Source organism: Lutra lutra, chromosome 2 (assembly GCF_902655055.1).
Source record: "Lutra lutra chromosome 2, mLutLut1.2, whole genome shotgun sequence".
Taxonomy (NCBI): domain Eukaryota; kingdom Metazoa; phylum Chordata; class Mammalia; order Carnivora; family Mustelidae; genus Lutra; species Lutra lutra.
In genome coordinates this window covers 118292237-118319815 of record NC_062279.1, presented here as the reverse complement: position 1 = coordinate 118319815, position 27579 = coordinate 118292237, and the positions used below count along the sequence as shown (strand labels likewise).

The window sequence follows — 27579 nt, the reverse complement described above, 5'->3', positions numbered from 1 at the left end:
GAGATCATGACCTGAGCCGAAGGCAGACACTTAACCAACTGAGCCACCCAGGTGCCCTGTTATATTTCTTTTTTCCCCTTGTTCTCTAATTCACTCCTCTTTTATGGATTGTGGGAGGTAGAAGAGGAGGGAGACTGTAGAAGACTCTGTCAGAGGTTGGTCACCATCCTGCTTCACTCCAAGGGACTCTGAGGGGGAGGCTTTGAGTCACTCCCACTCACTACTCAGGGCCAGCCCAGGAGGAAACCTGTTCCACCATCCACCAACCCTCCCCAAATCACTACTGACTTTTCTTTAAGCTTTGTTTCCAAAAATTTCTGACCACAGTCCTGGAACCAGGGATGGGTACAGATTGTGGGGGGCCTGAAATGCATACAATTCGGGGACTCCTTTAAGAAAAAATGACCTAAAATCTAAAAAATAAAATTAGTACAGGGTAAAAGAGACTTCTATAAATCAGGTCCCTTAAACTACCTTAAACTAGCTAAAACTATATTAGCTTCGAGGTAAATCCTGGGAGAGCTTTGGGACTGAAAGGTTTTATTTTATGGCCATAAATAAATTATGAAGGCAAAGATTGTTTTATTTGCCTTTTCCACTTCTCCAACATTTGGCCACAGCCCTACTCATGGTGGATAGTAAGTGTGGTCAATGAATTGTGTTTGTGCTGAGGAAACAATCGTGCCAGACTGATGGGATCACCAGAACAAAAGTGCGCTAGAAGCAGTCTGCCCTGGAAGCAGTGGGAACAGAAAGAAGGAAAAGGTCAGTTCTATTTGGGGCAGAGGCGCAGTGATCCCAAAAAGCTTCAGAGACAGGTCGGTCTGTGAATTGAGACTGGAAAGATGAGTAAAGGCACTTCAAGCCGAGAGCAGTGTGAGCCGAAGCAGGGAGGTTTGAAGACACATACGGAGTTGAAGGAGTTGTAAGTAGTCTGGTAGGGCGGGAGTGTGAAGTGCAGCAAGAGGGACTGTTAGCAAGAGGAAGGGTTGAAAGGCAGGAAAGTAGGAAATACTGGAGGGATACACAGAAGTTTGGACTTTAGCCTGAGAACCAGAAGGGCCATTGATGGCTTTAAAGGCAGTAACACGATATGCATTTTTGTACTATTCTTTTGACACTTGAATGAAGAACAGATTGAGGATGTAGGCGGCAAGACCTTAGGACCCTACAGCAGTCATCAAAGTATAAGGTCACGAGGGCCTGAGCAGATGCTGCGATGGGCTCCAGGGAGGGCCAGGCAGATAATGAGAAATGCTGTGAAGAGGGGGTTTCACAGAGTTTCATGATCGCGGTGTTGTATGAGGGCTCAGGTGAGGAAAAAAACAAGGGCAGTGTGTCCAGTCCCACCTTAAGCAGTCAGCTGGGTGGCTGGTGGCACCAGGGAGGGAGGAGAGGAAGCAGACTCTGAGCAGGAAGGGAGCAAGGTCTCTTCTGCAAGTGTTTAATCAGAGGTGTCCTGGAATCCTTCAAACAGTGAACTCTAATGAGCAAATAGACTCAGGGATGGAGCCAAAGAGATCATTCAAGTCAGGTTTGGATATGGACTGTCCCCCGTGTGTCAGTGCTAATGATTTAGGGGGTTGTCTGCTGGATCACCAGGAGAGGACCTTCAGGGAGACAGAAGAGCGGGCGGCCTGGGATGGAGCACGGACGTTCACAACAGGCATAGACCATTTCCCCATCTGCTGCGTTGCAAATTTTGCAAACCTGCTACCTGTGCCCAATGGGACAAATACTCCTGCGCCATTTCCACAGTGCCCTACCTGCTGCTTCTCTTCTCAGGCTAAGAAATTTTGAGCTGCTTCCTGGTTTAATTCTACCTCCATTTTCAAGTTTACCCTTAAATCTGATTTTGTCCGGAGGATTGGGTGCTCACAGTTTATTTTAATTAGTGGATTGACTGACTGAATCGTTTTTGCCTCCCCTCCAGTCAGAAGCTCTATGAAGTCGGAGTCATAGTCCCGTAGTTACTCCAGTCCCTGACTCCTAACAGACAGTCAGTAAATAGTTTCTCAAGTGACAACTATGGATGTCAGAGGGCGTCTGCAGGTGATTGCCTCCAGGCAAGAGAGCTAGATGGGGAACCCAGTTAACTCCCCTGGGAGAAGTCATTGCTGATTGATTGCTGCTGGGTCCTACACCGTAATGTCATTTCTATAAGGGCATCCATGATAAGAAAGGTTATTCAGCAACAGAACTGTCATTTCTTAAAATCGGTGTTTAATAAATCTTCTCATGTAATATGTGGAGAGTTGTGTTTGCTTCCTGTTGGTCTTACTCAGAAATAAGTACAATTTCCTGGCTATGGGTCCTTCTTTTTTTGTTGTTGTTGTTTTGTTTTTGTTTTTTGATGCAAAGAATAAAAGGCCAGGCTCTGAAGTCAGACTTCCTGGATTTAAATCCTGAATCTCCCACTTACAAATGTGAGATCTTGAGGAGGTAACTCAACCTTTCTATACTTTGCTTTTGTTGTCTATAAAATGCAAGTCGCTGTAGTAACTTCCTTGTAGGTGATCGCGGAGACTATATAACTTAATATGTAAACCAAGTCTGGGACATGTTGAGCAATCCCAATGGCTCTTAGCTATTATTACTGTCATCTGGTGACTCTTTTACTTTAAGAACAGTTTTCCACAGGAAAGTTTAAAATGTCCAGACTTAATATCATTTCAATATGTCCAAATACAGAACTTTTAATTTTCCCTCCTAAATTTCCCACTTTAATCTTCTTCATCTCAGTAAAACATAATGCCATCCATGCAATGGTTCAAACCATAACATCTAAAAATAAGCTGTAACACCTCCCTTTCTTTTACTGCCCACATCCAAGATGTTTCCAAGACCTGGTGAGCCTATCTCCCAAATAAAATTAGAATCGGTCTGTGTCTTTTTCCATCTCCAGTGACTCCACTTTAACCACTGTTTGCCTGGACTTCTGTAAGAGCTTGCTGGCTGGGCTTCCTGCTTTTACCCTTGACCTTCAATCCATGTTACTCATTTTTTTTTTAAGATTTTATTTATTTATTTGACAGAGATCACAAGTAGGCAGAGAAGCAGGCAGAGAGAGAGGAGGAAGCAGGCTCCCCGCTGAGCAGAGAGCCCGATGCGGGGCTCGATCCCAGGACCCTGGGATCACGACCCGAGCCAAAGGCAGAGGCTTTAACCCACTGAGCCACCCAGGCGCCCCTCCATGTTACTCATTTTTAAATACACTAGGTGTTAGGCTAAAAGGTGAGCAAGTCATTTTCTCTTTGTTCATTCTTCTTCTTCTTCTTTTTTAAAAAAGATTTTATTTATTTATTTGACAGAGAGAGAGAGAAGGAGCAACATCGAGAGAAATAACACAAGCAGGGGTAGTAGGAGAGGGAGAAGCAGGCTTCCCGCAGAGCAGGGAGCCTGATGCAGGCCCCCGATCCGAGGACCCCAGGATCACAACCTGAGCCAAAGGCAGATGCTTAACGAATGAGCCACCCAGGCGCCCCAGTCATTTTCTCTAATATTGAGTATAAGTGAAGGATTATGGAAATGCAGAGGAGGGAGTGACTAGTCATTTGGAGAATGAAATGCTTAAAGAGTGATATCTGAGCTGCTTCTGGAAGGATGAACAGGTTTATAGGCTAGGAAAGAAGGGTATTTTAGACAAAGGGAAGGGCAGGCTCAGACACATAAGGAGAGGATCATGACCAGCCAGACTGTGGGAAAGAATTGCTGAGCAGTCGGAGCGGCGGTGGGAAGCAGAGCCGGAAGGATAGGTTGGTGTTTGATGAGGCAGACCTGGGCCTTCAGGGAGAAGGTAGGGAAAAGTGTTTTGAAGAGTTTAAGTCATTCAACATTAACAGACATGAGTTTTAGAGATATAACTGGGTAGAAAAAAGATGGAACTGGAGGCAGAGAAATGCGGTCTGACATTATTTTAATAGTTCAGGTGATAGGGGATGAGGACCTGGACTTGGAGAGTGGCACAGGGACAAAGCCCTTCTATACTGCATTGGGGGACCTTGGCCATTTTGTCCTAGCTAGGTCTCAGAAAATGACAGTTTGGCTAGATAAGCTCTATGATCACTTTCAGCATGATGATCCCATGCATGCCTTACAATGTTTCTTTTGTTGTAAATGTATCTGTCTAGTTTCCCAAACATGGAGATACCATGCCATCTATATCTTTTTTATCATGTGTATACAGACAAGTATATATAGAATGGACTGTAGAACAAGTCAATTCACATCCCAGATCTATACTTTCTAGTGGTGTGACTGTCTGTTATTTATGCATTCTATGTCTCAGTTTCTTCATCTCTGAAATGGGGAATAATAACAGTACCGACTGCCAAAAAGGTGAGAAAGTTAAATGAGACAATAGAGTTGAAGTATTTAGTGTAGGGTTTTGGTACGCTGTGAGTACCTACAAAAAGTGGCTATCACCACCATGATCACCATTATCGTCCTCATCATCATCATTCTTACTACTAGTAGACTGCTTACTACCTAAAAAGCATGTAATACATTCCTGATTAATGATTGGATAAATGCAGTAAATGAGAATACCAGTTCGGGTAAATTACTTCAAATAAATCTCTACTTAAGTTTTTCCTTGATTATGTAAATAAGATTTGTGATAATTCTATGAAAGTAGATTAGCAACAATTAAGTCTCCTGTGCAAATCTTTACCTTGTTATATTTAGGAAGCTTCATTTTGGGGAGGCGTATATGATGAAGTTACAGTACGTCAGAAGATTATGTAGCAGAATTATCTGTTTTTTTTTATTTTTTAATTTTTATTTTTTAAGAATTGTTGGTTTTGGGTGCCTGGGTGGCTCAGTGGGTTAAGCCTCTGCCTTCGGCTCAGGTCATGATCTCAGGGTCCTGGGATCGAGTTCCGAATCAGGCTCTCTGCTCAGTGGGGAGCCTACTTCCCTCTCATTCTCTGCCTGCCTCTCTGCCTACTTGTGATCTCTTTCTGTCAAATAAATAAATAAAATCTGTTTTAAAAAAGTTTTTAAAAATTTTTAAAAATTAAAAAAAAGAATTGTTGGTTTTCATGACATTCTAAGATTTTTTTCTGTTTTTGAAAATCAACAATCACTAAATTTTTACAAATTTCTATTTGTCATAATTTTTTCACATATCATCCTGTTAAAAGATTTTCACATCATTCTTGAGCTTGAACTATTTGTGTGGGTATAATAGCCTGGCAGTTTGCAGATTACATAGCTGCTTTAGTTAGAATGACTTACTATTGTAGTCAACTCTGGCTTATTCCGCTTTACTCTTTTAGAAGTACATATTATTATACATCTTCCATTACTATGTTCTTCTCCACTTTATGGTTCTACATTTTGGATGGATTTCAGAACAGAGATAATGACATAGTGCCACATAAAACTATCCTATCAATTGCCAATGACATCACCTCTGTCTGTAAAACAGGAAGGGAGGAGGGGATGTTGACATGGGCCATGTCTGGAACAACATAACATTGGCTCAAGTCTATAAACATCAAGTGCCTTAAGACCTTAAAATGAAATTAATAATACAGCAACATTAACATTTGAAAATGGCATTGCACGGAAGGTAGGATAATATTGCCATCTTAAATCTAGCAGATACTGGGTTTAAAAAGCTCTGTAATCAGTTCTTTGAAGAAAGAGAAACCTGGCACGTGTTTTGGCTTTTTTAAAATCCCTCCTGTATTTCATCACACATTTCATTACATTTTAATGGTCTGTGAGTGTATGAACCAGACTGATGCCATGTTGGAAAATCTGCCATGAAGTCTTACCTGATGACCTGAAGCCTGGAGCACAGTCCTCCTCCCCCACTAACACACACACATGCTTTTTGTTTAACCACAGCCTTAAGTACATCCTTGGGGTATAACATCCTCAGTGTGCTCTGGAGATGTGACTATGACACATGACTCTTCTCAAACATCTCCTCGCAGGTGGTCTACCAGGACATACCCCCCAACTTCCATGGCTATACAAGTGCGTCTTATGGGAGTGGATTTGCTGAGATCTGGGATTGTGGAGATCTACTGGTCTTGCAGCCACCCAAGATAAGTTTCTGTCCACAAATCCCCTTCATAAACCGTTTCTTGTCAAGCTGGATTTACCAGCCTTTTTCTTTGGTCCTATGGCTCTTTCAACCTTTAGAGGTATTTTGCATAGACCTCCCTTTCACAGAAGAGTGAATTTTGAAAACCTCCCTAAGATATTCCTATTTTATTTAGTTCTTAATCTCTTGAAAATTATTTTTCATTTCAAGACATTTTTGTGACATGTTTGATTTTAAATGCTTTGAAATCCAGATTATTTAGCAAAGGATGAAATCTTCAATTATGCTACAGGAAAAGAAGCTAATCATTTTGGTTTTCTGAGATGGCATCAGTTCATCTGTCAAATACAAACAAACAAACAAAAGGCTGTTATGGCTGTCAACAAGAAAATAACTGTTGTGAAGACTGTGACCACATCTGTAACACATATTGATGGCTTGCAGGAATTGGGCCATCCTAGCACTCACTCAGCCGCCACCATCTTCCCAGAAATTAGGGAAGTGGGTTGCTGGGAGTGACTCTTTCCACACAGTTCCCTCTTGTTTGCTCGGTTGGGAGAATTTGAAAGAGGAGGCGAGCTGGCGGCCACAATGTGTGCTTGGGACTTGGGACACTGAGGAGGCGCAGCGACAAAGAGAAGGACAGGTAGAAATAAGGGAGGGAAGGGACTCGGACTCTTCGGGTTGGTTTAGAGTTGATGATTTATTACAGTGTGTTCCAGCAGGCAAACCATGCCTGCCTTTTCACACAGGAAGATTAGACAGCTCTGTGTCCTCCTTTCCCCTTGTCCTGCTCTCTCAACTCTATCTTCCCCAGTGCTGCCAGAATAAACTTCCTACCAAGAAGGCTGGGTCATGCCAGTTCCTTGTTTAAAATCCTTCAATAGTGCCCCATTGTTGCCCTACAGCAGGAATCCGCAAATGACCGCTGAGGGCCTAAATTTGGCCTGACACCTATTTTTGTACAGACAGTGAATTACAAACAGTTTTTCTATTTTTAAGTACTTGAAAAAAAATTTTTAAGAATATTTCGTGACTTGTGAAAATTATATCGAAGTCCAATGACAATGTCCATAAATAACGTTTTATTAAGCCACGTTCATTCATTTCCTATTAGCCATGGCTGCTTTTGCAGAGTTAAGTTGAAATTGTATGGTTCTGTAAGCCTAAAGTATTACCAAGTAGCCTTTTACCAAAGAAAGTTTAACCTTCCCAGTAAGATAAAACCCACCTTATTATCCAGGGATAACACAGAACTCCCGGGGTATACCCCTCTGTCTGAAATGGCCTCTCTTTTGGCTGCACTCAGTTACTCCTACTCAGCCTTAAGATTCAAGTCTGCCATAAGCTCTTCCAGAAAGCCTTCTGTGAGGACCCTCCCACACTTAAGGTTGAATTATTTTTGTTCTTCTCATAATACTCAGTATAATCCTATCGTTGTTCTTGTCTCCTTACACTATCCCCTCCCTTAGAACTATCAGCTTCCTGGCAACAGAGGCCATGTTTTATTCACTAATATATCCCACATCAAACACTGGGTATGGCACAGTGATAAAGGATAAAGGATTATTTGTTTGATAAATTAATGAATCCATCTCCCCTTAATAGTAATTTCTGGAGCTGCCAATAGAAGGGCTGTATGTGCCCCTGTCAAAAGTAGTACATTCTAGAAGAATTACTAAGGGTCTACCGATCGGGACATACCACTCTCCATTCTAGGACTTTATTGTCAAACTGCGAAGAGTCTATAGCTATAGACTGTGGTGAGCCTATTTACGTTAGCTCTCCACTTAGGGAGAGTATTTGAGTTTGCTGTCACTTTAAATCCAATTCTAGGTATATTCATTATGCCAAGAAAAAAAGTCCAGGGCAGGAACTGAAATGCCATTCAATGTTAATTAAACCTACTAGCTGCTCACACTGATAAAATTTAATGTTTCCCCTTGTCAGAGAAATTAAAAATCAGAACAAGCATTACTTGCAGACTTTAATTCTGATGTCTTCATGAAAGCCCCAATGTTGTCATTGCTAACTTCAAATAATAATAACTAAGGGAAAATGGGTAATCAAATGCTTAAAGGAAGAGTTCTCTTTTTTTTAAAGATTTTATTTATTTATTTGAGAGAGAGAGAGAGAGCACAAGCAGGGGGAGGGGCAGAAAGGAGAGGGAGAGGGACAAGCAGACTTCCCACTGAGTGGGGAGCCTGACAGTCATCAGACTTGATCCCAGGACCCTAAGACCATGACCTGAGCTGGAGTCATATGATGCTTAACTGATTGAGCCACTGAGGTGCCCCCTAAAGAGAGATTTCTTAAAATGAATGCAATGCACATGTTTTATGGAAATATTTGTGCCATAAATGGCAATGTCAGGGCACCTGGGTGGCTCAGGGGTTAAGCTTCTGCCTTCTGCTCAGGTCATGATCTCAGGGTCCTGGAATCAAGCCCTGCATTGGGCTCCCTGCTCAGCAGGGAGCCTGCTTCCTCCTCTCTCTCTCTCTCTGCCTGCCTCTCTGCCTACTTGTGATCTCTGTCTGTCAAATAAATAAATTTTTTAAAAATTTTTAAAAAAATTTTTAAAAATGTCAATGTCTTCATGGTAGTAAAAATATCTGTTTTATACTTATGGATAAAATTCACATACATACCCCTTTTTTTGATCTTGGAATGGACCTCTTTTAACGTGCTTTGTTTCAAGAATAATTTTATAGCAGGGTAATGGTGAAATAAAAAAGTGTAACCAATTCTTCTGAAAGTTCCTCAGCCAAAATATGTATAAAATGCATTCCTACCTCTGATTTTTTTTCTCCATGATAGCATTTTAGACCTGAAACAGTATTTCTTTTTTTTTTTCTTAATGTCTCCTCTTTTATACAAATGAGAAACCCAAATAGTTTCCTTATTCAAACATATTGTAGAAGAACCAGTTGAGTCTCCACAAGGAATGATTTTCAGACACCGCCACTGAAGAATATTACAAGACATGAAACCTCTCCCCTCTTTTTTGGTTATTTTCTATTTCAAATTCATGATGGACATGGAGCTTGGCTTAGCTGAGAACTGAAGTTTGGCTGTTTTATCACAAAATCGGGTTCTTTTTCCTCTTCTCAGCCTTCCGGTAATTATCAACTTCAATAACTTATAGGCACTTTGTATTGCTAATGATCAGAGCTGTAGTTGTTGTAGTTAGAAACCAGAGAGAGATCATCTGAATTCAAGGATAAAGAGACATTTAAATGACATAAGGACCCAAATAATACCAAGTTATGAGGAAATATGAAACCCCCTACCCCTTTTTTAATTTAAAAAATATTATTCTTTGTCTTTGTTAGGTCCCCCCAAAAATGGGTCCAGGATTAAAGGAGCGAGACTGATATAAAGTGAAGGTCAAGCAAAGCTTTATTCCGCGCCAAGCATCAAGAATCAGACCGAACGTTCAGGGACGCATCTCTTACAAGAGAGGGCGACCCTTCTCTGTTTCACAGACTAGCTTTTAAGGGCAAAGGCCATGCGGTTGGGCCTGGCCACGCACAGGTAGCCAATGAAATTATAACACACAGAAAAAGCTGTACAGTGATGCTAGGTGACCAATTGAATTACAATTTACCCTATAGTAGACATTTGACCTAGCCTATCACCTTGGTTAGAATTGGCGCCCAAAAGGCTCCCAAAGGGCGGGGCCCATACTTCTTGGTAGCTAGGGAGACAGTATGCAAACCCCCACTGACTGGATGTCTCCACCTGGCCTGACCCACCCTTGTATCTGGGCTTTGTTACCTGGGGCTGGTTTCCGGGACTTGTTTTTAAGTAAGTCCCCTGGGGGAAGGGGAGCAGAGATAGTTTAAGGGTTAAACAACCTTATTGTTTTAACCTTGATGGAAGCCTCTGACTAAATAGGTCCTTACAGTCTTGTGTATTGGTCTGGCAGAAAGCTGTGGTATGAATATCATGTAGATCAACAGGAAAAACAACCAAGCCAATCTCTTAAAATGAGGTTAGTCCTGATAGGGCACGGATTAACCCCAGGAGCTGCAAAGTTTCTGCTGACTTCTCTTTTGGTTCTTTCTTTCTTTCTTTCTCAACATTTTATTTATTTATTTGACAGAGACCTAGACAAAGGCAGAGAGCCCAAGCAGAGAGAATGACAGAGGGAGAAGGAGAAGCTGACTGCACTGAGCAGGTAGCCCAACGCACGGCACCATCCCAGGAGTCTGGTATCATGACCTGAGCCAAAGGCAGACGCTTAACCGTCTGAGCCGCCCACGCACCCCTGGTTTGGTTTTCTATACTGCGTTGGAAATGGTTGCTTCATAGAAGTGGTAATAGGGGCAGTGCAGTGTCCCTTCCCTAGTTTAAGGATGGCTTTTTACTTTCCAACACATGCACTACACCTTGTTGAGGAAATATCCCTGCAGAATACACCTATAGCTCAATTGTCTAAATAAATAATTTTTTCTAGAAAAGGCGGTGTTGAAGAAAGGCTAAGGAAAGTCTTATCTCTACTTCTAAATGTTCACAGAAATGTAGACAGGATTCTTCAAAGGCAGTTTGAGCTTGGATAAGATTTTGCCCTTGCCTACGTTGTCAGGGAGGAAAAAATTTTCTCTGCCTTTCAAAGTCCTAATTGGACTAAGAATCAAAATGACATGAGACCTATTAGCAGGAGAAAATAAAATTTAATTTCATACATGAGAGAAATTCACACAAGCATGAAACTCCAAAGACAGGTAAAATGAAGTATTTTGTCATTCCTACTTTAGGAGATGGGGTTAGGGGTTTGGGACTTCTAAAGGAAGGAATGAAATTCACAGGAAGATGAAAAAGAGTAAACGTTTGGTAAACAAATGTTCACTGGGCCACACAGAAACAATGGGACATTTGCTAAATTCCTCCGTGTTTACCACCCACTCGGTTCATATCATAATGTAGTTAACTGTGGTGATCAGTCTCTTCCTGGAGTGGGCCCTCTACCTCAATTATCTCTAGGCAGTTGAAGAGGAGGTAAAGAACTTTTTCTGAATCTGCTGGGTTTTGTTTGCTTTTAACTCAAAATAATCTTCATTCCAAAGTGGCCCATCATGATGGTGGCCTGCCCTTAGTTCTTACAACATACCCCATTAAATTTCTTTGGTAATTTAGGGCAAACCTCACACATATTCAAATCATCATGGTTCGGCAGTCATGCTTTATAAAAGCTTTTTCAGACTTTTAAGTAAGAAATATAAATCATGGGGCGCCTGGGTGGCTCAGTGGGTTAAGCCGCTGCCTTCGGCTCAGGTCATGATCCCAGGTCCTGGGTTCGAGCCCCGCATCGGGCTTTCTGCTCAGCAGGGAGCCTGCTTCCTCCTCTCTCTCTGCCTGCCTCTCTGCTTACTTGTGATTTCTCTCTGTCAAATAAATAAATAAAATCTTTAAAAAATAAAAAAAAAATAAAAAAAAATAAAAAAAAGAAATATAAATCATGATGTGATGAGCCCTGGATGTTATGTGTAAGTGATGAATCATTAAATTCTACACATGAATGTTATATGTAAGTGATGAATCATTAAATTCTACACAGGAATTTTACCATATATATATATTCACTAACTAAAATTTAAATAAAAACTTGACATAAGAAAAAGAAATATAAATCTTAAAATCCTTGAAAACATGAATGAAGCTTTTTCCTCTTGGGGAAGGTGGGAGTAGAGGAAAATTCATGAACACTGGTAACAGAAAAGTAAAGAAGAATGAAGTTACAATATAACAAAGCTTCAGTACAACTATAGAGAGAAAAAAATACTGTAAGGACCAATTTAGCCAGAGCAGCTCCATCCGGTTAGACAGTGATTTTGTTGTTTATGCAGTAAAACTTAAACTGACCCTGCCCACCCTCCTCAGGGAACTTACTTAAAAGCAAGTCCGGAAACCAGTCCCAGGTAACAAAGCCCAAATACAAGGGCGGGTCAGGCCAGGTGGAGATATCCAATCAGTGGGGCGCGCATACTGTCTCCCTAGCTACCAAGGAGTGTGGGTCCCGCCTTTTGGGCACTGATTCTGACCAAGGTGATAGGCTAGTTCATATATCTACTAGGGTAAATTGTAATTCAATTGGCCACCCGTGTGTGACCTAGCATGACTGTGCAGCTTTCTCTGTGTGTTACAATCTCACTGGCCACCTGTGCGTGGCCAGGTCCAGACCACATGGCCTTTGCCCTTAAAAGCTAGTCTGTAAGGCAGAGAGGGGTCGCCTCTTTGCAAGAGATGGCGCCGAACAGTCAGTTTGATTCTCGATGCTTGGCACGAAATAAAGCTTTGCTTGATCTTCGCTTTGTATCAGTCTCGTTCCTTTGACCATGGACCCAACAAATACCACAGCAAGATTCATTGGAGGCCATTTCCTCTTTAAATGACCTGTTTTATAATTACTTGATTTTTATAGCTTGATTGCCAGATTCTTCCTAGAATTATAAACTGTCACATTTTATAAAGCTGTAAATAACAAAATGCCCCTTCATGGAAAATACTGTCCTATTAAATTTGAGAAGTCACAAATTCTGTTGTTTTCCAGAACCTCTGAGGAAAAGGGAGTAGTTTGTACTAAATACTTTTGGTAGTAAGTAGACGGGAGGAAACTGGCTAGTTTTGAAGCAGCTCTGTCGTGTTCTTCCCAATGAGGAGCCAGGGAATTGAACTCCCCTTGCCTCAGGCTGTCTGTCCGCTCCATGTGGAAATGATATTACCTACTTCTCAGTATGTTTTGAAATTTAGTCTACTAAGCACTAGGAATTCCTCAGAGAAAATGGGATTCTTCCAGGGCATTAGCATCTTAAGACAGTATAGTGTTAGTACCCTTAGGTCATCTTAATCTTTAAAAAAGTCCTCATTTTTGAAATATGTTTCCAGTGCTGGCCCTTTAAAAAATATGTATATATTTTTTTCAGAATACCAAAAATAACCATTCTATTCAGAATTTATGAAACAAAGCAAAACCAAAAACCGGTGTCACAAAGCTGGGCTGTATGATACCAACTGACCAGGGAGCTTGAGTTCCAGCTGATAGTTTTAATATCATGCAGGAGGAGCCAAAGTCATTTTTGGAATCACAAACATGACAGATTCTCTGAATCAGTCCCCAACAGCTTCAGAATCACAACCAACATGTTATCAAGTCATATTGCCATTGGGTATTCTTAGGCTTAGGACTAATTTCCAATATACTATGAAGGAAAATATTAATTTATGTTTGGACCCCAAACATCTTAACTTACATGTCAAAATGATCATATTTTTAGATTTTTCTAAAGTTTTTAAGTGTGACAGTTAAAATGTTGCCAATCAGCATGAAATTCTTTTGATGTGTCTGGAAGCTAATATTATGGAAACTAAAATTCAAAAAAATGTAATAGATAAGCTTAATAATCTAATATATCATACTTAAGAATATAATGTATATAATAATATACATCAACTTCTGGATTTGGAATATATCAAATCCCAGTTCTTTGGGGTGAAAACTAATTCAAAATAATATTTTACAAGGAAAAATGAAAACACTCTTTAAGTTGATTTCCAAGTTACTTTTTATTACTAATACAAATTTGGCTTTTAGTATGCATCTTTCAAATACAGTCTTTTGGGATAAACACAGTCAGAAATGTCAACCTAACTAGCAGGAGAACATAGTCATTTTTAAAAGAAAAGTGTGGCCAGAGTAAATACTTCTACTTTGAACAGAAATCAAATGTGAAAATCTACTTTCTCTTAAAAAACAAACATTTCTACAATTCCTCTCTAATTATAATAACTGAGCCTATCTAATACAATCTTTTATCCAAAGTTCCAATTCATTAATACATATATATGCTTGAGCCCTAATAAGGTGGCCCTTTCCAATGTGAGTGATGGTGCCAAAACATAAAAGAGACATATTCAGAAATAAATGGACTAGAATCCGTGCATTTATAAAACTTAAAATACAAACTCTACATCATTTTAATAGGGGACACTTCACACACATGTAATGATGTGATATTTAAACTCAAGATGGAGGAAAGATGACAAATTAGTGTCCCTGTGACTGGCATACTGTAACATTTTAGGGCATGCTTTTTAATCCACAGTGAAACAGGAACTCTGTCTACCTATGTGATTGCTACTAGTAGAAAAAAGTCTTCACGAATGTGGTATATATTTACAAGCAACAGTCCTTCTAAAAATGCTGATTTTATCTTACAGATATAAGGTATTCTCACCCATAGGAATCAGATCTCAGTGTGACAAGTCTCCTGTCTCAAACAGTAGCTTGAATGCAAGCAATCTAACTTTGCTCATTTTTAAGTAAACTGGAGATTCTATATCCTCAATATGTTTTGTGATGATTGACGTTGGCACTCCTGCTTTTCAAATTATATCTGCAATGTATGACTTTTGAGAACATCAATTTCTAATAAAACTGTGAGATGTTCATTTCTTTGTGGGTGAAAAATGTACAACTTTCCTGCCATTTATTGTCTTTCTCTTGATGTGTGTAGAATCAATTCAGACAACTTCACACGAATGATAATTTTGATCTAGTAATGCAAAGAAGATGACTATTTTATTATTATAATATTTGTTTACAATGTCTGCTTTTTAAATTTTAAGTCCAGTGAAAGTTTTAGTGAATAATCTAATATATATCAATTTCTGGAGTTGGAGTATATTAAATCCTAGGAGTAAGGAAAACCACTACTAGAATTTATCAAAGAGAACCACAAAATAGGATCTGGTCCTGTCAGGCAGTCTTTCCTGCTAAATCACCCTTATCTTAAGACACTGGCATCTAGGATGATTTAGGCAATATAGTAAAGTTTGAAGCACGTAAGACTTTAATGTAGGGGATTCCTGAGAATTTGCTGACGTACTAATCAATATACAAGACATTATTTTTTAAGATTTCATAGAAAGTGTTTGGAGTCAATGATTATATTTTATAATTTGAGAGAATTAACAGTATATAAATTTAAGGGAATTTAACAATGTAACTTTAGAAGTATTTATCTTTTCTTTTCTTTATAACTAAATATTAGTAACTGGTTGGGTCCATCAATAAGAGAACTTCTTGGGATTTCTTCACATTTTTGATCTTCTACTTCCAAGATAAGGGATCATTTAGGCCCTGGAATTTTTTTCTTTTTTAAGTTTTATTCTGTGAAAGATACCATTATAATGATAAATTCAAGAGTTACAGAGTAAAACAGAGCAAAAGAGTCACATTTAAATACCTAAGAAAGTTTTGAATACTCAAAATGTTTTTTTTTTTTTTTTTTAAAGATGCTCTCAGTTCTTATTTATGATGTTAAATGCTTTGAATTTTCTTGTACTGAGTACTTTGTGGGTACGGTAGTAAGGAGCAGCTGTTTGATTGTCTCATGGCCGTGCTAACAAGGCATGGGTCATGAAATTGACCAAGCATCTGTTCAGCTTCCTTTGAACATCCTAATGGTGGCTTTGTTTTCTGTAACTAAATAAATGGTCATGACTTACAGTTGCATAATAACAGACACATTCATCTACCACTTCCTTAAATCCATTAACAGTTTTATTTTTCTCCACATCAACCCTCCCTTCATGTAACACATAGCACAAAACCTGTCTCCCAACAATTCCTTTTGGACCTTTAATTATATTGTAGTGACACTGATGACCTAACCCACTCCTAAATTAATCCTGCGTTTATATGATGAGCAACAAAAATGAATAATGCACCAAAGGTCATTCTACTAATGAGAGAATCTCAGAATATCAGAGCTGTTGAGGATATAAGAGATTAAATAATCTGATCTTCGCATTTGACAAATGAGAATACCTGAACCCAGAATCTATTCCTGTTTCAGGCTGCTGGCTTTAAATAGATTAAAAATATATTCTATACCTAAATCTTTCTATTCCCCATACATTACACAATTTGCCTCAAAAGTCCTTCTGAATTGTATATCTTTCTGCCGAATATTTCTTTCTTCTGAGAACGCCTATATTTTCAATTCTAAAAAACTGAATTTCATTGGATTTTTGATAATGTTTCAGAGAAATGCTTAAAATAACACCAAGGAAATCCTTTTTTATATAATTATCATTCAATGGCATGCTTTCATGGAAAACTTCTCCCATGTTCTATTCCTTGCTGTTATTGCTAATGACAATTAGCACATCATATTTCTTTAATACCTTCCTGGACTAAGACACTTAGAAGAAAATTCTTAATTTCACTTTAAATGAGCAGTGTTTAGTTGCCCAGACTACCTCATATTAATGGAATAAATGGAATTAAGATTATGAATTAGATATAAGTGCCAACACATCAATGCAGAAAATGAATTTTTTCCTCAAAGAAATTCTCTATCATGAGCAGATAAGAAAGAGATCCCTCACGTGTGCACGTGCGCGCACACACACACACTCAAATAAATGACTTCTGAGAACAAGCCAAGACCAAAAGTGAATCAAAATCTACTGGAAAAGTGAAATGCCCTACAAAGGAACATTTTAATAATGACTATTATAGCGGCACATGATCAGTTTTTCTAACATTCATGTTTGGCGTCTCCATCCCCTTGGGTGTGGGTTGTAGTTGTAATCAGCTGTTGAAAGACAATAATCGGACCTAGTTTCCATGGACATTATTTCAGAATCATTTCTGGAAGGCTGCCTATAATATGCATATGGCAACTGTGAACCATACTGGGAGTTGGTAGACACATTATTACTAGGTAAAGATGCAACATTATACTCTTGCCTTGCAAATGAGCTCACATTAGCCTTCTGGGCCTGAGGAACATAGGACAGTCTCTCATTCCAATCTTCTGAGCACCCTGGAAGCACCTTCCTCCTAGCTGCTGAGACCACATTTGCCACAATGGATTCCTGGATGTTTCTGGGTTTAAACGCATCATCCACTAGACCCAGAGGAGACTTCGTTGCTGCTTCCCAAGGAGTTAGTCTCTTGTTAGCCTTCTCTAGCTCCTCACTTGGTTTGCTAGAGTAGTTATAAGCAGGCTGGAATACCCAAGGAGACGTTGTGGAGATAGTGGGTGGGACTGGTCTTCCAGGAAGAGAAAGGGAGTGTCCAATCTGCTAGAAACAATGAAAATGTTAGTATATCTCATTCATTTCTGTTGTGCTGATTGACTGTTATTCCAAAGTAATCTTGGCAACATTACTGAGCACTGTAAAAATGAAACCCCCAAAATACTTAGTGCTAAAGCCAAGACAGGCTGCCTCTATCTGCTGTGTTATTAGCTCTGGCCTGGGACTTGCTCCTCACTTAGGACTTTCTTATTGCTCTCCCTCTCTGAACCCATAGTTCCAATCACTACCATCTCTCTTGGGCACAACTACCGCTGCTAGGACTCTGTTATCACTAGGAGCCACCCTCACTTATCTGCCCTCCACATATTCATATCCATATCTATAGCCCACGCTCATCCAGGTCCTGTTTTTGTGATACAAAATAAACAAAACATCGACTACCCCAGAAACAGACCATGAGCTACTGGGCTTTTTACTTTTCCCAAGTGACTTCCAACGTGTTATCTTATTTAGGTCCACTGAATATAGCAAAAAAATCAAAAATAAAAAAATAATAAAAAATCCAAGAGCTACTTAGATGTATTTAATTTTGCTGATCTGATGGAGTGGGCAGACTTTTTCTTTTCAAAATCTATTTATAATCACTGCAGATCATATGGCTCTTCACTTCCTAAGCAGAGGATATTGCCCATGTCTCAGATAAATACTCCTGCCCTTTGTTTCATTTGAGATTTGCTTCTTTTTATGTGTATTACATTCCTTACTTTTTTGAGATTTTGTGTCCTTGCAATCCTCCCCTGTGTACATGAACTGTTTGGTTTGCCAGTATGCAGAAACATAATTTATGGAAAGCTCTAGTATTCTCTCTCCTTTGCCCCTTCTTATTTCCAGGAACCCAGAAGACTAGTTATCTACATCACGTCCTCACACATTACCATCAACATGAAACTCTCTTAGACAAACTTCTGGCAAAAAGTAGCAAATGTACACCTAGGGGAAATGAGTCAACTTTGAAAGTATTATAACATTGTGTGTCTCTGGAACAAAAAGCATTGCCATGCTTAAAAATGCACCCAAATTTTATAAATGGTTCCAACACCTTTTCTTTCTTGAGCAAGTCCTTAAGTTTAAATTGAATACCCACACCTGGATTTGACAAGCTATCTTAGGTTCAAATGTTTTGTTTTGGTTTTTTGTTTTCCATTAAACACACAAAGAGGGTAGGTGGTTCATTCTTGGCTTGCATATCAAGAATTAGGTCAATATACTGAATCTTGCCTCTTTCTTTGTTATCATTACAATTTCAGTAATACCGGTTGAGTCCTAACAAATCTTGTTTTCATTAATCTCTTTATCCTAACCTAGATCTAATAATAAGTTCTCTGGTCTATATAATCAGGGAGGGGAGAAAAGCCTAATTTTAGTTACCGTTTTGGACTTGATTTCTATTTCACGTTATTTATGTGCTGGTTTCATTCATTTAACAAAAATTTTATTGAACACCTGCTACTTCCCAGGCACACTCATGAGAGTCTAGACATACAAAGATGATTTACATGAAGTCCTTGCCCTCAAGAAACATGTAACACAGTACAGCTGTTAGCTCTTCAGTGGCAAGTTAGTCAGTCATGGAAGGTCACTTTAGAGACTCTACCTATCTTGACAGGATCAATAGGGAACTTTCCAAATTGTGAGAAGTATTAACATTCAATATGATAAAGAAATACTCAGCTCTTGTCTCCCATAGTATATATCCATGTTTTACTTTAGTCCTTACTAACGGAGGACGTATTGGTCTATAGAGTCTTTGGGCAGTTTTCCAATTCCCATGATACCTGCCTTATGTGGTCTTTGATCAGACCTAGCACCTCAGAGGGCTGTTTCAGTCAGGTCTTTAAAACATCAAAGACTTGGGGCACCTGGGTGGCTCAGTGGGTTAAAGCCTCTGCCTTTGGCTCAGGTCATGATCCCAGGGTCCTGGAATTGAGCCCCACATGGGGCTCTCTGCTCAGCAGGGAGCCTGCTTCCTCCTCTCTCTCTGCCTGCCTCTCTGCCTACTTGTGATCTCCCTCTGTCAAATAAATAAATAAAATCTTTAAAAAAAAAATCAAAGACTTGAAGAGATGTTAATAAAGGGATCTAGGCCTTTACCGAAACATGGGAAGTGATCTTAAATACACATGCAGATGATTAACATCACTGGCTAGCGACTGGGAAAAGAAATAATTATGAATTTATCTGGAAGAATTAAGTGCAATGTGAATGCATACGCTTCAGTGGTAGGGCGTCCAAAACACTAGATGGAAGTGAAAATTTTATTTTCCATTTTTCCCTCTCCCCTTCTTCGCTTAAAAATCCTCAGAAGAGGGACGCCTGGGTGGCTCAGTTGGTTAAGCAGCTGCCTTTGGCTCAGGTCATGATCCCAGCGTCCTGGGATCGAGTCCCACATCGGGCTCCTTGCTCATCAGGGAGCCTGCTTCTCCCTCTGCCTCTGCCTGCCATTCTGTCTGCCTGTGCTTGCTCTTTCTCCCTCTCTCTCTCTGACAAATAAATAAAATCTTAAAAAAAAAAAAATCCGCAGAAGAATGGAAACTTAACAGAAATTAGCTCAAAAGTATTGCTGAATGATATTCTAATAATGAAGAGATCAGAGATTTTTTCAGCTAAGCCATAAATGTTAATCAGTTGAATATGTGAGCAAAAAAAATTATGAAGTATAATATTGAAAGAATAAGTCTCTCTGAGGGAAAAAAATTGTTTTGAGGAACAATTTTAAATAGCATCAAAGTTTTAAAAAAATCTCCCATAGAGTTGAGGGAAATTGGAAGGGGAGGTGAACCATGAGAGACTATGGACTCTGAAAAACGATCTGAGAATTTTGAAGGGGTGGGGGGTGGGAGGTTGGGGGCACCAGGTGGTGGGTATTGTAGAGGGCACGGATTGCATGGAGCACTGGGTGTGGTGCAAAAATAATGAATACTGTTATGCTGAAAAAAATAAAAAAATTAAAAAAAAAATAAAAAGTGAAAAAAAAAAATCTCCCATAGAATACAAATATGCCAAATATAGTAGCAGTACTGGCTGTGAAGGAAGAGAGCAATTACCTCAGTGAACAAAATGACTATTGCTCTCCTACAGATTCCTCAGTCCACCAAACAAGCCTTCATATTCCTTTAAGTGCTAACAATAGAACATAAACGTACAAACTGTCAGAGACAAGAGATGCAAATGTGGTATAAATAAATAGTTCTCTAGGTACATTGTTGTTACTGTTTGTGCCCAAAATATTACAGGCCTCTGGTCCCTCCCTGCACCCAAACCTCTAATTTTAACGTATTTCCCCAAAGCAATTTTCGCATCTTGTTCTTTGGTGCTATTTCCCTCTGTCAGTCTCTGTCCCAAGGCTCATGCTGTTCTCTACTTGGCCAGTGAAAGGAAGCCATGTGATACACCCCGAGCCAGAAATGACCAAAGGGACCTGAAAATAACAGAGGTGTTTCTTCTATTTTGGAGTTTGAATGTCTGATGGTAGAATCCTAGCATGACATGGGTTGGATCCTTGGTTGCTGTTTTTCCACCGTGGGTTGTATTATTATCTAAAGAATTTAAATTTCTGATATATGAGCACTAAACTGTAACCCATATGTTAAATTAGCAATACATATGATGTGTCATCAAATTGCTTCTTTCTTTTTGTCTCCTGAAAACCTTTCATTTTTTTAATGAAAGAAGTTTTTTCCACCGTCACTAGATGAAAACATAGCAGGTCCTGTGGTACTCTGCTTTCTTTTAGGAATAGTCCTGTGGTCACTTTAAGTTACCCAACCTAGTTCATTTCAAAATAGAATATTCTATCCCTTGCAGTAACAAGAATTAAATCTCTTCTCCCTGGGGCCTGTTTCAGGAAGATCCTCTTCCTTCAGGGAAGGCACTGTAGTTGGCTTCTTCTTGCTCTCTTTCCTCTCTTCCCTCAACTTGCTAACTGGCACTTCATGCTCCCTGGACTTAGAGAACAAGAATGGAGAAGAGACAAAGAGCAGAGGGGAATTTTTACTTGATTTGGTAACATCATATTCTGGCTTTTCACTCTCAGAGCCAGGTAGGCCCAGACAAGAGAACTTTTCACAGGATCTTTGGAGATTCCTATCACTGGGGACATTTTGCTTATAGCCCTCAACTCATGCCAAGTCATCCCTATTCTAACAGGTTACTTGTGACTCATTCTTTACCCCCAAGGAAGCTGAAGCTACAAGAGGGTCCATTTGAAGAGACCTCAAGACAACCCCATCCAGCTCTCCTTTGCTCCTGGCCTGCTGGGGACCACGCAGAACACTCATCATTTACCTTTGGGATGACAGCAGCAGATTTCCTAGTGTTTTGCCAAAACAATTTGTGAGCCCATGTCTCACCTTCCAGATTTCTTGGGAGAGTGTCAGACCCCAATCTACTCTGCCTTCCTATCCATTCTCACGCAGACATCTCATAACAAGCTCTCTAAGAAGCTACTTTAAAAAAAAAAATTTTTTTTTTTTTTTTGAGACAGAAAAAGTGTGAGCAGGGGGAGGGGCAGAGGGAGAGAGAGAATCTTTTTTTTTTTTTTTTAAAGATTTTATTTATTTATTTGACAGAGAGAAATCACAAGTAGGCAGAGAGGCAGGCAGAGAGAGAGAGGAGGAAGCAGGCTCCCTGCTGAGCAGAAAGCCCGATGTGGGGCTCGATCCCAGGACCCTGGGATCATGACCTGAGCCGAAGGCAGCAGCTCAACCCACTGAGCCACCCAGGCGCCCCGAGAGAGAGAATCTTAAACGGACTCCACACCTAGCACAGAGCCTGATGTAGGGTTCGATTGCATGACTCTGAGATCATGACCTGAGCCAATATTAAGAGTCGGGTACTGAACCAACTGAGCTACCCAGGTGCCCCTCTAAGAAGCTACTTTGAAACTCTTCTCTCACATGGGTGGGGATGAGGGGGTAGGACCTCCCCCTACTCCAAACCCACACCCCAAGATCTATGGCATCCAAATTCTTCCTCAAGAAATCCTCTCTCCTTGCCATTCTCTGATCCCTTTTAATAACCTAGACCTGACTGGAGGGTTCCGGAGGGAGTGGCTCCTGCTGAGTTCTTTGTAGAGTCTGTAGTTTCATCTGAAATCAGACTTTAGTGGGCAACATCTCCGATATTTGAGGGCCTTGGGGGAACTTTTGCTTTTATACCCTGTCATGTAACATTACCATTTTCAGTAGTACACTAAGCCTTACTCTCTTTGTTCTTTTAACATTGAAATATAGGCTAAAAATAGAATGAAAAAATTTTTCTAAGGATTAATTTCAAGAAATTCAAATAGTGTTAAGAGTTGAAACCTCATACTTCACTCAGGCCTTGCTCTAGAGAAGGGGGCTCACATGTGTTCAGGGCATCTTGGTCAATCCTTAGGCTTTAACTGTTGAGAACGCCCTCCTTACATTGAACCCACTTTCGCCTCCCTAACTTTTGCCGCAGTGGTCCTAGTAACATAAAATATACCTGCTTCCACTTCTATATGTCTTTTCTTCACATATTCCTAGTTGCTTCCACCCTCTTTGAACACCTTCACCATCCTATTCCTATTCCTCATTTTCAAACGAGGGAGAAATAACATCTACGGTGGTCATTCTCTCAAGTCTGCATCCTTCTGTCTCAGTTTGTTAGGTAAGGTTAATGCAGACACACCATCCTAATCTTCCTGAGTAGATGTGTATCCATAAACACAGACACCGAAAGCATACCAATGAAGACGTCATTCAAATTGATGGAGGGAACTTGTCATCTGGCAGATGGCACAGTCCATATGCATGTAGAACATTTGGTCTGTGTGTATTTAGGATGGTGCGTCCTTTAAGTGTTCAGTGCAAGAAAGTACATGCTACTTTTTAGCCAGTCCAATATAATGCCTACAGCAAAGGTTGCAAAGATTCCCCCGAACTCACGAATCACCTCGTGTTAGATATTCCCACCAAAGGCTAAACATAAACATTTTCCTACCTCTGCCTTTAATACTAGCCAACACTACCAGCTCATACCGTGTGCCAAGAGGTGGCTACTAATTGCCTCACATAGAGCATTTCATATAATCCCATGAAGCAGGCCCTATTACTGTCCCTATTTTCAAGGACAAAGACAAGGAGAGTGAGACTTAAAGGGGGCAAGTAGCAATAAATAAATAAATAAATAACTTCCTTCCCTAAGGGCAGAAATCTAATAAGTGCTGGAGTGCGGAAGCTGGTCCCACACAGTTTTACACCAGAGTTCTCAGTCAAGTAGCAGACTATACTTGGCCATGAAATCACTTTGTGAAAATGTCTTCTGTTGTTTGTTTTTGTTTTTTTTTTTTAAGATTCAAATCCAAGCAAAGTAAATGAAATGAGATCTTAGAAATTTTGGAAAGAATCATTTAAATTTTGACTAAGTTAGGATTAATTACTACTGCCATCTTGCCATTTGTCACAAGAAAGAGTCAATGGCAGGTTCTAGGGCATACCTCACATTTAGATGTGCTCGCTCCCTTTCTGTGAAGGTGAGACAGACATGGGGCTTTGTTCTCAAGTCACCTGAAAAGCTCAGAGGAGCTGAGGGCCTTTCCCAGCTTACCTTAACCAACCTGTCATGTCAGTTCAATGCTGACTTATCCACAGAAAACAGTTAATGAAGCAGCTTAGTTAGCTTCCTTGCTAAACTTCTGGGCAATCAATTTAACTGGCCAGAAACACTTGACATTTAAAAAGGAAGTGTAGTCTGAGGTTTACATAGGACAATGAAGTGAATTCCAAAGCAATGCAAATAGCCCTAGAAGCCAAAGAAGTTTAATAGGCTATATTCTGAAGTTCAAACTATTTCATACCATAAACCTGGAAAGCCGAAAACATTCTCTTAACTCAGTCCCTCCTTAAACGTGCCGTAGTAGTGGAAGTGTCCTCAACAAATGTTGGTTCCAATGTTATTTCAACTCCTTCAAATGTTATTTCGACTCCTTCGACAACTTTCTTTCTTAAACACATGATCAGTAACTATTCATCACAAATATATATTTTGTCATAAGCAGATTCCAACAGAGACAAACAGAAATAAAGGACATTTCATTTGCCTTTTAAGTCATTCATAAGAATTTCTAAAAAGCAGAGGGCTATGAAGAGGCACATGAATGGAAAAAAAACGCCAGGCCTTCTCCAGCTTCCCATCTGTTCAGGTCAGAATCTTGAAAGTCATTGTTGACTCTTCCCTGTCCCTCGCACGCCACCTGATCTGTCAACATTGACTTTAAAATATACCCAGTCTGCCACCATTTCCCATGCCTCCACTGCTGCCATCCTAAGGTAAAGCAGCATAATCTTGCCAGGATTATTGTTACAGTCTCCTAATTGATCTTCCTGGTCCCACCCTTACTGCTCTAGTCTACTCTCAAATGGTAGCCAAAATTACCCTGTTAAAACCTAAGTCAGATTATGTCACTTAGTCCTCTGTTTAAAATCCTCTCTTGGCTTCTCATTTCAAAAAAGAAAAATCAATGGCCTTTCATTGACCCTTGAGGCCCTGTAAAATCTGCTTGCCCACCTTAGTCTCTGATTTCATCGCCTTCTGCTCTTTCCCTCTCACTTGGATCTAGCCACACCAGCCTCTGCTATTTTTGAACACACCAGACATACTCATGCCTCAGGACCTTTACACTTGCTGATCCTTCTGCCTGGAACACAGTACTCCAGATATCAGCATGACTCCTGTTTCTTTTCCTTCATGCCTTACTCAAATATCATATGATCACTATCTGACTATTGTCTATCTATCTGTCTGTATCTCTCTCTTTCTCTGTCGAAATTACCCATTCTTTGTTTTATATCTCCCTTTAAGCTTATGTCTATTTAACATAATAAATGTTTTATTTACTTTGTTCATGTGCTTCTTCCCACTAGAATTTAGCTCCATGTAAGAGTAAGAGTTATTGTTTCATTCTGTTTTTTTCATTAAGACATCTCTAGATGAAAAACAGTTCCTGGCAAGTAGATGCTTAGTAAATATTTGTTGGCTGAATGAATAATTAGGAAATATCTGTTGGTTGAATGAATAATTAGGAAATATTTGTTAGCTGAATGAATAATTTCTATATCAGACTGCTATAACCAGGAAACTTGGAAACTAAAATTTTTCATCATGCCTCAAGATGTAGGTAGCTCTTCTCACAACACTTACATGTAGTGAGGGACTCACACCAAGAGACTCATCCCACCGCCCTCACTATACACACACCAATCTGCACACCAACCCATGTTTGTCAAAATAAAGAGGATGAATCAATATTTACATACAAATCAACTTTTCTAAGCCCGTAGAAGATTTTAATGTGCAAGTAAAATCATTTGCATTTTTAGGGCAGTGCAAGTGTGAGGGCTTCAAGCTGTTCTGAATCCCCAAATGAGAAAAGTCCTAGACTTATGCATGAATCCTAAAGAGAACCTAAAATATATTTCCAAGAGTGGAAAAAAAAAATAAGACCTAAGAAGAAAAAGATAATGGACCTGTACCGCTGGTGCTAATAATACATTATATGTTTATTAAAAAAATTATTAAAAAAAAAAGATAATGGACATTGGGATTAATTAGATTTGCAGAAGGAAGGGGTGCCTGGGTGGCATAGTCCATTAAGAGTCTGAGTCTTGCTTTTGGCTCAGGTCTGATCTCAGGGTCCTGAGATTGAGCCCCATGTCGGACTCCACGCTTAGTGTGGAGTCTGCTTGGGACTCTTTCTCCCTCTCCCTCTGCCCCTCCCCCACGGTGCTCTCTCTCTCTCTCTCTAAAATAAATAAATCTTTAAGAAAAAAATTGCAGAAGTGAAAGCTGAAAGCTGATTTACCATTTATCATGAGACTGCAATCAGGTGTAGGAAATGGCCTTTTCTACTAATTTATCTCTTAGGTGCACTCCCATTTTCTTGAGCCTTGGATTAATTTTCCTGATAGGGAAGCAGGTTAACAGGAAAGATAATTCTCCATGGAGATGCAGAACACTTATATCTAGAGATCCTTAAATGCAGGATAAATGTTCCTCTGAGGTGAATCACATACAGTCAAGCTTGACATCAAGGAATAAGGAGAATTTTAAGGTCATTTTGTCCTAGTCTCTTAATAAAATAATGTCTATCTCCTATTTTCTGAGATGTACCTTCCTAAAGTGAATCTTAAGTTTTTCTTATCTGCAGAGTTTTCAGAAATCCTGTGGTAACACTCTCCTAACAAAATGGAGGAGGGTGTCCGTCTCTTCAGACAGCAATCTGCAGCACTGGGCTGCTCATCAAGAATAGTGCGGGGAGTCAGGACGAATCAGTCCTACTGTTGACTAGGGAAGTAGCCAAGTAACCATACATTGCTTGGATACATGAAATAAACATACTTGGGCATCAGAAAAAGAGATACCATCTTGTAGCTAGTGCTTCTCATCTGGGCTCTGCCCCTGCTATTCTAATCTGTATTCACTTTAGATTAACTTTTAGATTAAATTTGGGTTCTAGAACAATGCACGTTTTAAAAGCTTATCTTTTAAATGTTTGGGGGCGCCTGGGTGGCTCAGTGGGTTAAAGCCTCTGCCTTCGGCTCAGGTCATGATCTCAGGGTCCTAGGTCCGAGCCCGGCATTGGGCTCTCTGCTCAGCGGAGAGCCTGCTTCCCTCTCTCTCTCTCTCTCTCTCTGCCTGCCTCTCCGTCTACTTGTGATCTCTGTCTGTCAAATAAATAAATAAAATCTTAAAAAAAAAAAAAAAGCTTATCTTATGTTTGAAGGAAATTCCTTGGCGAGAAAGGCCGAGGGTTATAAATGACAATGGAAGCGAGCGTGATATGCTGGAAAGAATAACTGGGATGTCGCACTGACCCGGGGAGTCCTGCCTTTGCCTCTGGTGACCCGTGTGCGCCCACCTCTCCAGCCGTATTTTCATTGCTCGTCAAATGGTAACAACGCCGGCTACCGTTTCAGGAGCAGGGGTAGAGGAGAGATTTCGTTTAGAAATCAAACGCCCCACGGCAAAACAAGTGGCGATTATTCTTGTTTTGGGGAGAAGAGACTGTGAGGTCTTAGAAGGTGTCAGAGACCTGGCAGAACCTTTTGTTCAAGAGGCAACTGCATGGGCAGGCTGCCGACCCAGGATAAAAATAGGGGAGCCTTGCCTTTGAAGTGGCATTAGCACCGCAGGCCTCAGATACCGCAGCGCTGCGTCCCACCGTGAGAACGTCAGAACCCAGGCAGCAGAACTGGCCAGAAACACGCACTGACCTCACCTCTCTGCTAGCTCCGCGGTGGGGGGGAAGGGGAGACTGCAGATTTCTTAATCTTTCTTAACCCTCTGTTATAAAAGAACAAAAGTAACCACATTCAATGTAAGATCATGAAGCCTGACGTTACGAGGAATCTGTATATACTTCCGCGGTCCCTTTTCACCTTAGATAG

General features: G+C 40.1%; 2 protein-coding genes across 5 annotated transcripts in view; one reads left to right on the top strand and one right to left on the bottom strand.

The window, feature by feature from the left end:
- The first annotated feature begins 3665 nt into the window (after nt 1-3665).
- LOC125093322 (uncharacterized) overlaps nt 3666-27579 on the top strand; it is a 166045-nt gene continuing 142131 nt past the window's right edge. For 2 of the 4 annotated variants that reach the window (XM_047718321.1, XM_047718320.1), the window contains exon 1: nt 3666-3796. The gene's annotated coding sequence lies outside the window, so the exon portion shown is untranslated. The remainder of the gene's footprint in view (nt 3797-27579) is intronic. The other 2 variants (XM_047718319.1, XM_047718322.1) reach the window with 1 other exon arrangement.
- Nucleotides 15353-27579, bottom strand: part of SYNPO2 (synaptopodin 2) — a 174559-nt gene continuing 162332 nt past the window's right edge. Inside the window, exon 5 of the mRNA XM_047718306.1 lies at nt 15353-17152. Coding sequence (XP_047574262.1) covers nt 16613-17152 — 540 coding nt within the window. The 3' untranslated portion in view covers nt 15353-16612. The remainder of the gene's footprint in view (nt 17153-27579) is intronic.